The sequence below is a fragment of the Leucoraja erinacea genome, chromosome 14, assembly GCF_028641065.1.
Source record: "Leucoraja erinacea ecotype New England chromosome 14, Leri_hhj_1, whole genome shotgun sequence".
Taxonomy (NCBI): domain Eukaryota; kingdom Metazoa; phylum Chordata; class Chondrichthyes; order Rajiformes; family Rajidae; genus Leucoraja; species Leucoraja erinaceus.
The window spans coordinates 14213949-14226173 of NC_073390.1; the positions used below are offsets into that span (position 1 = coordinate 14213949).

Sequence of the window (12225 nt, forward strand, 5' to 3'; positions counted from 1 at the left end):
TGCCAGTCACCGGAGACGTCAGGACCAACGGGACACCGGCCCCCAGGCCCACTGCAAGCACAGAGAACCCAGAGACCCACAGCCAGCAGCAGCCCAGCCCCGTTCCAATTCCAGAGGAACACGCTCTCCGCTGTCCCCGTAGGGGCAGAAGGTGATGGCTCGGGCTGTGACGTTTCCGGCCACCCCCCTGTACAGGAGCTGAGACTGGGAACTGTGGGGTTGTTTGCAGTTGCAGAGGGAGGGGGCAAGGGTGGTAAAGTTCCCAGTCTCAGCTCCATTCCAGGGGGGTGACCGGAGACGTCAGGACCAACGGGACACTGACTGCAAGCACGGAGATCCCGGAGACTCACAGCCAGCAGCAACTCTAGCCCAGCCCCGCTCCAACTCCAGAGGAACCCGGGTTGCGGATGAGGGGGCGCAGCTCGGGCTGTGGGCGAAGTGCCACTTGTCGCTGTAACGGCGCATCGGGGAGCGGGTTCCTGTTGGTCCTGACGTCTCCGGCCATCCCCCTGGACAGGAGCTGAGAGACGTCAGGACCACCAGAAGCCGCTCCCCGATGCGCCGCTACAGCGACAAGTGGCACTTCGCCCACAGCCCGAGCTGCGCCCATCCCCCTCATCGGGACACCGACCCCCAGGCCCACTGCAAGCACGGAGATCCCAGAGACTCACAGCCAGCAACAACTCTAGCCCAGCCCCGCTCCAACTCCAGAGGAACCCGGGTTGCGGATGAGGGGGCGCAGCTCGGGCTGTGGGCGAACTGCCACTTGTCGCCGTAGCGGCCCATCGGGGAGCGGATTCCTCTGGAGTTGGAGGGACAGGGAGACACAGCGGCTTTTGAGAATGGTGGGCAATCACTTCCAAAGTTCTGCCCACACAGTCAGTACACCTCTCCTACACTTGTCTCCCGCACTAAGATCATCTCGCAGAGAATGATCCCAGCCTAACCCTCCCTATTCTCTCCTATTCTGCAAGAAAAAACTACATTGAAGACTCAAACTCGCGATCGAGTAACTGCTGGGATCGAGGCGCAAACTCGCGACCTTGCGGATACGAGCCGAGCACTCTACCACTGAGCCGGCCGTTAAAATCTACGCTAAAAATCTTCCATTCCGAAAGCCGAAAAATTCTGAATTACGAAAAGTATCTGTTCCCAAGGCTTTCGGATAAAAGGTTGTGCACCTGTAGTAATGTTGACCACAAGAATGGTACAAAGGCAACGTGCAGCAGATCAGATCAACTACAAACGTCTAACTAGGTTAAAATACAGCGCTTCCAACTGGAGTATTGCAAAATGTGAAATCTTGAAAAGGTGCCACATAAATGCAAATGTGTTCATTTAAAATCAAGCTTAAACAATATATTCCCAAACCTTGCTTTTTTACTCCGTCTAGACATTGCGGAAAGAGTGATTAAAGATGCTGTCTGTACTTTTGAAAATGATCTCTTGAAAGTTAGGCAGCAAGTTCTGAACTGAACCGTAGATTAACCATATTAGTCTGCCTTTACTATATCTATCACCACAAATATTATGCATGCTGCACATTCCATATGTAGTCCAGTCCAGATCTTCATCCCAACCCTGGATTGTTAATAATGTTAATATAGCACATCACTGTCTCACCGGCAGACTAGATGCTGGCCATGGAGATGATAGCATGTAATGTTACCTTGAGCTTGTGTTACAATAAAGACTATGAGTTATTACTCCCGTGTATGGGTCTCATCATTCAACATGGTGTCAGAAGTGGGATGGAAGTATGCTTGTGCGGTCGGGATGGTGTAGAGATGGCGCTGGTTCATTCACAGGCAGGATATGCTGTCAATTACATCTGTAGGTGCCGCCGTTGGCATTGACCAGATCTGAACGTGGTTTGGGAGCAGTTCAAGATATTTCACCGAGGCGGCCGTGACCCTTTTTTATTTGTAGATGGACTACTTGCCCCTTAAATAGTGGTGGGAGTGGTCTGCTCGTTTTGTTATACCATCTTTTTCGAACGTCTCGTTTTTGTTGTAGCTTGGATTGGATTTTGGATGGTGTGCGAACTTGCGATTCTATGGTCTGTTTTGCCACAGGCAGCGTGGCTCGGGTCTGTCTTGACATCAGGCTCTGGGTGGGTGAGCCCAGTACAAGATCACAAGAAATGTTGCGCAGGTTGAGCAAGTCTAGGAAAATGTCTGACCCTGCTCTGTGGGATCGCTCCATCACTTGTTTGTCATTCCTGACAGCACGTTCAGTCAACCCATTTGACTGTGGGTATTCGGGGCTGCTGGTGATATGACAAAATTCCCAGCGTGTAGCAAAGTGTATGAAGTACTGGCTGATAAATTGATTGCCATTATCGGAAAGTAGTTAATAGAGTGCCCCGTGGACAGAGAGATGGTGTGCCAGTTTCTGGACTACCGCTGAGGAGGTGGGGCTATGGAGTAGATCAATTTCAAACCATCCAGAGTACGAGTTGTCTAGGATCAGGTATTGTTTGCCATGCCAATCAAAACCAAACTGTTGCATACCGCACAGGACTCTACCTTCTCACTATATAATCAGTCATTGTGCGAGAGGCATAGGCCACAGGTCTGTTGCCATCACCATTGTTTTGAAGGCAGGCTGCTCCTAAGCCATACTGGGACGCGTCGCAAGTCAGTGTGACAGGTAGCTTAACATCGAAATAGGTGAGGGTGGGGGCACAAGACATCTGTTGTTTAAGAGTGTCGAACGTCCTCTGCTGCTGTTCATGCCAGAACCATACAGTATCTTTGTGAATTAGCTGGCACAGTGGGGCCGATAGTTCGCTGAAATTCGGAATTAATTTTCCCAAATAGTTTTCCAAGGAATCTCTGCAGGCTGGTCCCATATGTGGGTGCTGGTAACTCGTTAATTGCAATAGTCTTGGATGGATCAGGTATAAGACCGTCACTGGTGAATACATGACCCACGAGGTTCACCTCACTCACCCGGAATTTGCACTTTAGGGGGTTAAACGAGGTTGATCTCTTTGGCAAGGTCCAGAATCCTCTTTAAATTTGCGTCATTTTCTTGTACATTTTGTCCAGCAATGAGAATGTCATCAACACTGATTGAGCATGGGTAACCAGCAAAAAGTGGTAACCATGGCGCGCTGAAATACTACACTTGCCGAGTTTTTGCCGAACGGCATGCACAGGAATTTGCAATGTCCAAAAGGTGTACTGAAGGGTAGTTCGTTTGGAAGGGTTGTGATCCAACGGAATCTGCCAGAATGAACTCTTTGCGTCTAGAACTGAGAATACTGTTGCATTGCCCAGTTGCGCTAAGACATCTTTCACTGTGCGCATGGGATAGTGTGGTCATTTAATGGCAGTGTTTAAATCTCTGGGATTGATACATATCTGTATTTCTTCCTTGTTCTTTTTGGTTGCTACTACCATGGTTGAGACCCAGTCCGATGGATCAACAACAGGAGCAATCACACCCCGAGTCTCCATCCTGTTAAGTTATTTTTGTACGTGATCCTGCATAGCATGGGGAATCCGTTGAGGGACGGACAATTGGCAGGACCTCTGGGTTGGTCGTGATTGTGTACTTTATGGGAAGCTTGCCAAGCTTGTTGTCGAAGAGATTTCCGTATTATGACAGGAACTGTTGAGTGGAGCCATGTGTTATAGACAGTTCATGAACCGCTGAGGTCAGATATGTATACATGTGAAGCTAGATGGCACTGTAACTCGACTCTTCCAACAGGGTGCACTGTACCCCCTCCAAAGGGAAGTAACGTAGCAGCAGTTTGTTTTATGACTTCAGCATTCCGAATCCTGTGGAGCTCAGATAAGGACAGAATATTGCAACGAGCTCCAGTATCGAGTTTAGCAATAACACTCATTCTGTTAATGAGGAGAGTGACCCTCGGATCTTGGTGAAGTCAGCATCTCTTTATCTATTACCAAGTAATGTCACAACTTTATTTGTGCCTATTTCAGGAAAGCTGTGTTATTTTCCCACCTGCATTTGAGAAAAGATAATCATGTCCACTTAATGTTTCTTATAGGGAATCCTGGGAGTAAGGTAGATGCCATTTGAATTGGACAGCCCTGAAGCTGCTCAGAATCCATCTGTAATTAATTAATCTCCGAATGTTTTTGCCTATGTTTAACAAAACATGTCATTTCCAATGCCCCCAATTGAGATTGCCAAAACAAAATGATCATTAAGCAATCAATTCTACATTTCACCTAATAAAAATTACTTCCAGGTTTTGAATCGAGAAAATGGCTAACATTCAAATGCAAACTGTCAACCATTGAGCTTGGCCATTCCAAACACTTGAAGTGCCCCATCATATCAACACAAATTCTACACAGCAAAAAAAAATCTTTACTTTAATGTAAAATGTATTCAAGATTTGACCTTTATCTCTGCAAACTTAATTAATATTACAATTCTCAATTGCTCTTCTTATTGTATCTGATTTGAAAAAGGTATTGTTTGTGGGGAATAACAGAAGATTTCTTGAGAAAGGCAGATGCTCAAAGTATTCTACAAATGAACAAAAAATACAAATTAGTTGAAACAATTGAATTAAATTCTCTTTTCTGCATGCTACAATTGAATTAAATACTCTTTTCTGCCATCAAACACTTATTAATCCTGGATGTCCACATCAATCACTAGGAAAAAGAAAGCCACTGCAATAAAAACCCTGAAAGTTTCAAACAACAAGATCGATCCTTTATTGTCATTCAGACCTTTCGGTCTGAACAAAATTATGTTGCCTGCAGTCATACACAGAATCAATAATAACAAAACATACACTAAACACAAATTAAACATCCACCACAGTGAGTTCACCAAGCACATCCTCACTGTGATTGAGGCAAAGTCTTAGTCTCTGTCTCTTCCCTCCTTGTTCTCCCTCTGCGCTGAGGCGATCGATCCAGGCCGAAGATGCCGCTCTCCAGTCCAGTGAACCTCCGTGGTGATGCCACCGAAAGCCGGAACGTCGTCTCCGCTCCGAGACGGCCCGCCACAGCATCAGCTCCGGGCAGCCGCCCCAGCTTCAGGTCCCGCAGTCTCCGCTCCGGGCCGCCGCCCCAGCTCCAGCCGCTTCCCTGGCTCCGGGCCGCCGCCCCAGCTCCGGGCCGCTGCCCCAGCTCCAGGTCCCGCAGTCTCCGCTCCGGGCCGCTGCCCCAGCTCCAGGTCTCGCAGTCTCCGCTCAGGGCCGCCACCCCAGCTCCAGGCTGCAGCCCCAGCTCCCGCAGTCTCCGTTCCGGGCCGCTGCCCCAGCTCCGGGTCCCGCAGTCTCCGCTCCGGGCCGCATCCCCAGCTCCGGGTCCCGCAGTCGCCGCTCCAGGTCCCACAGTCTCAGCTCTGAGCCCCGCTGCATCAGCTCCAGGCCGCCGCTGAAAGCCAGAACGCCGCACCAGCAAGTCGGGCCTCCGCTGCCTTAGCCCCGAAGACGGCCAGCCTCTCGTTGGTAAGTCCTGGCTGGCTCTGCCTCTGGAGCCTCGGGGTCGGTCGCAGGTTGGAGGCCGCCAGCTCTGCCATTAGGCCTCAGCGCAGACGGAGGCAGAGAAGGGGGATACGACACGAAAAAGTCGCATTCCCCCGAAGGAAGAGACAGAGAACATCTTTCACCCCCTCTAACACAACCCAACAAACTAAAACTTAACCAAAACAAGACAAACAACTGCCTTCTTGTGAAGTACGAAGCATACTGGTCCTACGAGAAGCCCATTATTTTGCCTATACCCAGTCCATCACTGGTTCTGATCTCCCCACCATCGAAGAGATTTACAGAGAGTTGCTGCCTCAAAAAGGCAGAGCATCAGAGACCCACACCACCCTGGCCACACACTCATTTCATCCCTGCCATAAAGAAGGTGGTACAGGAGCCCGAAAACCGTAACGTCCAGGTTCAAGAAGAGGTCCTTCCCTACAGCATCAGGCTAGTAAACACTACAACCACCAATAAGGTCTGAACTACATAGTGAGTGAGCGTGTGTGTGTGTGTGTGTCCGTCACCCTTTACTCAGTACTTTGTTGAGGCACCTTTGGCAGCGATTACAGCCTCAAGTCTTCTTGGGTATGACGCTACAAGCTTGGCACACCTGTATTTGGGTAATTTCTCCCAGTCTTCTCTGCAGATCCTTTCAAGCTCTGTCATGTTGGATGGAGAGCTATTTTCAGGTCCCTCCAGAGATGTTCACTCGGATTCATGTCTGGGCTCTGGCAGGGCCCTCAAGGACATTCACGGACTTGTCACAAAGCCACTTTTGCATTGTCTTGGTTGTGGGCTTAGGGTCATTGTCTTGTTGGAAGGTGAACCTCTGCCCCAGTCTGAGGTGCAGAATGCTCTGGAGCAGGTTTTCATCAAGGATCTCTCTGTACTTTGCTCCGTTCATCTTCCCCATCGATCCTGACTAGTTTCCCAGTTCCTGCCGCTGAAAAACATCCCCACAGCATGATGCTGGCCACCAGCATGCTTCACCGTAGGTATGGTATTGGCCAGGTGATGAGCGTTTGGTTTCCTCCAGACGTGACGCTTGGCATTCAAGCTAAAGAGTTCAATCTTGTTTTATCAGACCAGAGAATCTTGTTTCTCACGGCTGAGAGTCCTTTAGGTGTCTTTTGGCAAACTCCGAGTGGGCTGTCATGTGCCTTTTACTGAGTAGTTCTTGGTCACGTCCTTGACCAAGGCCTCTCTCCCCCGATTGGCCAGGTGGCCAGCTCTATGAAGAGTCCTGGTAGTTCCAAAGTTCTTCAATTTAAGAATGACGGAGGCCATTGTGCTCTTCGGGACCTGCAACGGGAGATGCTATTTTTCTCGCACTATTTTTAAGTCTCACAACATACACACAAATTAGATGCATTTTTCTTTTTTTTGCATAGGTATTAAAATGTTATACTTCGCTAGAGTTCATTTTTTTTTTTTTAAATATGTGCTAACTTGGAGGATGTAATTAAAACATTTCTTACTGATATAATAACTTTTTGAAAAGGCAGAAAAAAAATTAATTTACCGAAAGCAAACGAGTCAGATATTTTAACACTGAAGACTGACAAGAGGTAAAGTTCACGTCCGGCGAACTTGCTCTATTACACCAGACCTACGCGAGAGGTTAAAGGCAATGTTAATCAATGTTTCGACTGGTATACTCACCATAGAATTAGTGACCAGCAGCTGGTAATAATCCTTACTCGGTGGAGGAGCTTGTGCGCTCATTTCAAAAAGTGTGCCTTGCAATAACGACGCCATCTTGGACGCTTCTCATTGCCAGAGCAACGGCGTCGAATGTAAACAAGAGCAGCCGCGACTAGTTTTACTTCACTGCAAGTTCGCGCACTGCAAATTCGTCAGAGATGCATTAGCAACTCTTCATTGTGCTCTTCCTTTGAAAGAAACGTTCAGCGGAACCGATTAAAAAATAAAAAATAAAAAAATTCGCGGAAATTGCCGTGTAATCGCTAACGTCAACCGGTCACTGTGACGAACAGTTCCCAGGACTTGCAGGGCCGGCAGGGGTCATGACCCTCGCGCAGTGATACCCCTGCAGGCGGAGGAGCGAGAAGAGTTGACTAATTGTAAATATTGCGGACTAGAGGGGTATTTGTGGGGGGGGGGTTTCGAAACAAAAAAAGGAAAGAGATAACATATTTTTTACCCTGGTAAATGTGGAATGAGAGGAGGAAGTTGAGAGTAAAGGAGAGGGAAGAGGGGTTTTATTTTTGGTTTGTTTGGTTAGTGGGGCCAGGAAGGGAGTGACACCACCTCTGTCCCCTCCTCCATTCCGCCCACTTGAAACAAGGGGAAGGAGGCCCGGCGACGGGGAGGGATACAGGCGCCGCACAGGGTGAACGGGCGGGCCGGCTGGCCCAGTGGAATCGCCGCGGTGGCCGAGAGTTTAGTGAGAGGCAGAGTAAGCTGGTGGCAGGCTGTAGAATTGGAACAAACTAGGTAATAACATTTATTTCCAACAGTGGCAAAAGAAAGAGAAAGGAAGGGGAAAACGAAGGACAGTGTGATTCCTTTATCTTGAAAGCAAAACATTTTTGAGCTTTTTTTTTTACCCTCCCCTCCTTGGCACCAAGAATGAATTCCTCAGCCTTCTGTCTATTTCCAGGATGTGCAAGATTTACTTGCTCCTACCACCGCTTTTAAATGTTTCTTAAATATGCGAATGCCAGGGCTGTGTGTATCATGTTTTATTATAGACTATATGATAGTGTTGATTCGTTTCTCTTTCTGAAAATGAGTGAGCACATTTGGCTTTTTCCTGTATGTGCGAGGATAATAGGAAGCCGCCTCGGCTGAGCCTTGCCCGAAGGCCAAGGAACAAAATAACCATATTTTGCTAGTTAATTCTTTAAGGTCTTCCTAACATTTCGTGTGGGTTTTTGTTTAAAGGTTGGATTTTGTTTTTTTTTGGGGGGGGGGGGAGGGCAGAGGGAGGGGGCTGCCAGAGGAAGTTTATTTTAATAATTTCCTCTTTCTCCCGCCCCCTCGACTTCCTTCCCAGCAGCACTTGGTGTTTGACGTTCACACATCCGGCGACAGCTGTAACTCCGACAGCGGGGATTGATGCTGAAACACAGGCCTGGACGCTGACATCCCACTGCCTCCCCCTTTCCCCTCCCTCGCTCTTTAAAAATGTCTTTATGATATAGTAATAGAGGCAACTAGGCTTGAACCTGACAGTAACTAAAGTTGCTTCAACCCTCTCCCTGCTAATTGTTGGGCTTAAACCCCAGTACGAGGTAGGCCGCTTATAACCATACCGAACGCTCTGAAATAAAAGACCTGTTGTCTAGGCCTGATTAGTAATATTTTCCATGGATCAGACGAGTATAACAATAACCCCATTCTGCGCGCAGTAATTTTGTTTTCATAGGTTAAAGATGTACTTTGAAAAAGCAAGTTGTGCATTTTACAGCAAAGGATAGTGGTGGTGCTTTGCTGCGATGTTTATCGTTGAAATAATAAGTTAACCATTTCGTTACTACCATGACGGTACAGTAGCTGTATTGTGTAGGCCGCAAAAGTAAACCGGAATGGCCAACGCACTGTGTTTCTCCGCAAACCCATTGTTTGTCTTAATTTCAACAAAGACTAATATGTTTACATTATTTACTGAAACTTTTATAGAGAGCGCCTAAAGTTCGGCACCATTTCGACAACGTTTGTTCAACCAGCAGCACTTTCATTTCTCTGTATTTTGTTAAACGTGAGTTTAATTTGTTTCAGGGAAGTCTGAGTTTTAGCCACGAATGTACGTAATTTCAATATTTTCAGACTATATCATTTGCTACAAATGTTCAACTTTCTACATTTTATCCACCAGGTTATTCTAAGAGTTTAGCTTTTTGCGTATGGAGATCTTTTTTCTTCCAGTAGCTAGATTTAAAATGGACGATTGAACAATTGACAGTAAATTGGAAAAACAAAATAAGACTTCTAATGTTTAATTCTTGATTTTGACACTTTACTTTCTTTAAATTTGAAGCCACTAGTTTTAAAACGTCTTACTCCATTGCAGAAAGTATGTTTTTTTTTTCACATCTTTTGTTGGTTTTATGTATCTTACCCATCTTGAGTCCAGATAAATATTGGCAACATATTTTTCATGAAGTATGATCTGAGTTTTCTTGCTTGACTCTTGAATGTTTGACTCTTCTTGTTCATGGGGGTGTGGTAATGGTTAAACATTGGAAGGTTCTTTATTTTGTATTTAAGTGTAAAGCCTTGGTATTTAATTGGAAAAATGGCCATGTCCAAGTGGAGTCTGAAGAGCCTGACTGAAATGTCACCTATCCATGTTCTCCAGTGATATTGCCTGACTTGCTGAGTTATTCCAGCACCGTGTCTTTTTGTAAACCAGTATCTGCAGTTACTTTTTTCTATGTCTTGTGAAGTTTCTTGCCTGTTTACAGCAATCTGAATTATATTTAGTGGCAAGCAACTGATGGACAAACGTAGTCACATTTTGAAGTAATGAGCTGAGCTACTAAAGCACTTCACTTTTGTAAACCAGGAAAAAAAGTATTGTTTCGTTGAACATTGTAATCTGAAGTAACTAATTCCGGATGTAGATGTCAAGTTTTTCCTTCATAACGTCCTCACTGGTTCCAAGATTAGGTTTATGGTTTGTTTTAACATGGTTCTATGTTATTGGCAATTATGCATCTTTATCTCTTTCCATTAGGTGTGAAAATGTTATTCTGTCTTGTGAATCAGCAAGATATTTAGGAACATTTATTTTTAGATTGGATGATCAGTCCTTTATAGTACGAGAATATTTTGTGTAAATTTGCATGGATACCTTAATGCCAAATTGAATTATTGACCACAAAGAATAATAAAAAAATCTTTACTTGGAATATGGTTAATCTACAATTAAAATCTAATACTTTGATTTCTTTGATTGGGATAAGGTGTATAATTTTTTTCAGATTCCTGGAGATATTGGGACCAGCTAAAATGAGAGTAAATGTATATCATTAGAGATGTTTCAAGACGTCAAAACATGTTGTTCACTTTTTAGTAATGAGTCCATGTACAGTTTTTCCATTCCCATCTTACTCTTTCACCAAAAGACCAAATGACAATCATTTCAAAAAGTTAAAATGGCTGCAACTTTTTTGTATGCTTACAGGTCAGTTTCACGTGATGTTCCTGCTCAGGGTGCATTGAAAGTTATATAATCTGGCACTGATGTCCTTGCACAATTTGTAAGTAAACAGGGCTAAGATTTCTATTGACAGCCTGAAAGCAGATGCATTACATTTTAACGCTGAATATTTGGAATTTTATCAGTTAATAAAGAATTACAAATATTGGGCAAATAAAATTGAATAATCATTGGTAATGGGTGAAATTTTTGCTAAACCCAAGGGTATTTTGCTGGAACATGAGGTTAAGATTAAATATGACTGCAATTTGTCGTTTTATTTCCCTATATTGTTAATTTGCTTTCTTGGAACTCCAGATCATCCCCTGCCTCCACCCCTCTAAAAAATAACTAAGAATGTTATTTGGCTTGGATTTGGGGAATCTATTGTGGAATCTGATTTTTTTAAAAAAATGATATGGCCTCTAATTTCGTTAGTTAAAATAAACTGGGATTATCTTTCATTAACAAACGGGCATTGCATCAGGATGTTTGGGCTGTTCTGAAGAGTTGTTGAAAACTTCTGTGGTGTGGAATTTAGGGGGAGGGGGTGTGGAAGCCAAAGTATAAAGGAAGACTGGGATCATTTGCATCTGCATATCCATTTTAAGTGCCCAAAATGTATCATAATTTCATTGCTGGTGCGTTTTTTTTTTTATAATTGCCAAGCAAAGCCTGAAAACTGTTTTCTGTGTAGGTAATAGCTGAGGAAACTGATTATAGATGTGAAACTGAAATGTGGTTCTAGCACTAAAATGGCAATGGGTTTGGGCAGAATGTTGGAAGCTTGCTCTTGTATTTTTAATCTGCACTGAATCAGTTTATTTTTTATGTGCCGATTCACTTAAGTCTAGCTACATAAAATCTGGCCACTGGTTAATTTGAATAAGAAAAATCTTTTGACTTTGACCAAGATATTTTATATTATGTTTGCCATTTATATCCCATTTTGTCTTTGTACGACACATAAGTGCAACCATTTTAGTATTTTTTGGGGGCAATTTGACCATAGCATAGCAAGATTACACACTTTTTGTATAGTGAAATGGAGCTTCATTTGCAGCATGCAGCTTGCAATGCCCTTCCCAGTTTGCATAATTACAAAAGTCCAAGAGCAATAGCAGGCACAAAAGCAATTAATCCATCTTGTGATGTCCAAAAGCTGAAAAGTGTAATGGGTATAGCATATGATATGAGGTTGATATCCTGGATAAAGTGCTGACTGTTTGCCTTTCACAGCTAGTTTTACCTCTGGCCAGGCTAACCCATGGGTGCTACAATCTAGGCATTAGAGGGCGGTGGAGGCAGGTTCTCTGGAAGCTTTCAAGAGAGCTAGATAGGGCTCTTAAAAATAGCAGAGTCGGGTTATGGGGAGAAGGCAGGCATGGGGTACTGATTGGGGATGATCAGCCATGATCACATTGAATGGCGGTGCTGGCTCAAAGGGCCGAATGGCCTACTCCTGCACCTATTGTCTATTGTCTATCTAGAGAATGTGAACAATTACACTGATGATCTGAATCATGGAAAGCAGTACAGATCTAATTCTACTCGCCGCAATAGTGTACTCTCAATCATCAGCAAG

The 12225-nt window shown here is 44.8% G+C and overlaps 2 protein-coding genes across 2 annotated transcripts in view; one reads left to right on the forward strand and one right to left on the reverse strand.

The window, feature by feature from the left end:
- Positions 1-7562, reverse strand: part of LOC129703301 (F-box only protein 36-like) — a 43240-nt gene extending 35678 nt beyond the window's left edge. The window contains exon 1 of the mRNA XM_055645655.1: positions 7136-7562. Within this exon, the coding sequence (XP_055501630.1) occupies positions 7136-7231 (96 nt within the window). The 5' untranslated portion in view covers positions 7232-7562. The remainder of the gene's footprint in view (positions 1-7135) is intronic.
- Positions 7563-7778: 216 nt separating this feature from the next.
- Positions 7779-12225, forward strand: part of trip12 (thyroid hormone receptor interactor 12) — a 118546-nt gene continuing 114099 nt past the window's right edge. Inside the window, exons 1-2 of the mRNA XM_055646499.1 lie at positions 7779-7930; positions 10626-10701. The gene's annotated coding sequence lies outside the window, so the exon portion shown is untranslated. The remainder of the gene's footprint in view (positions 7931-10625; positions 10702-12225) is intronic.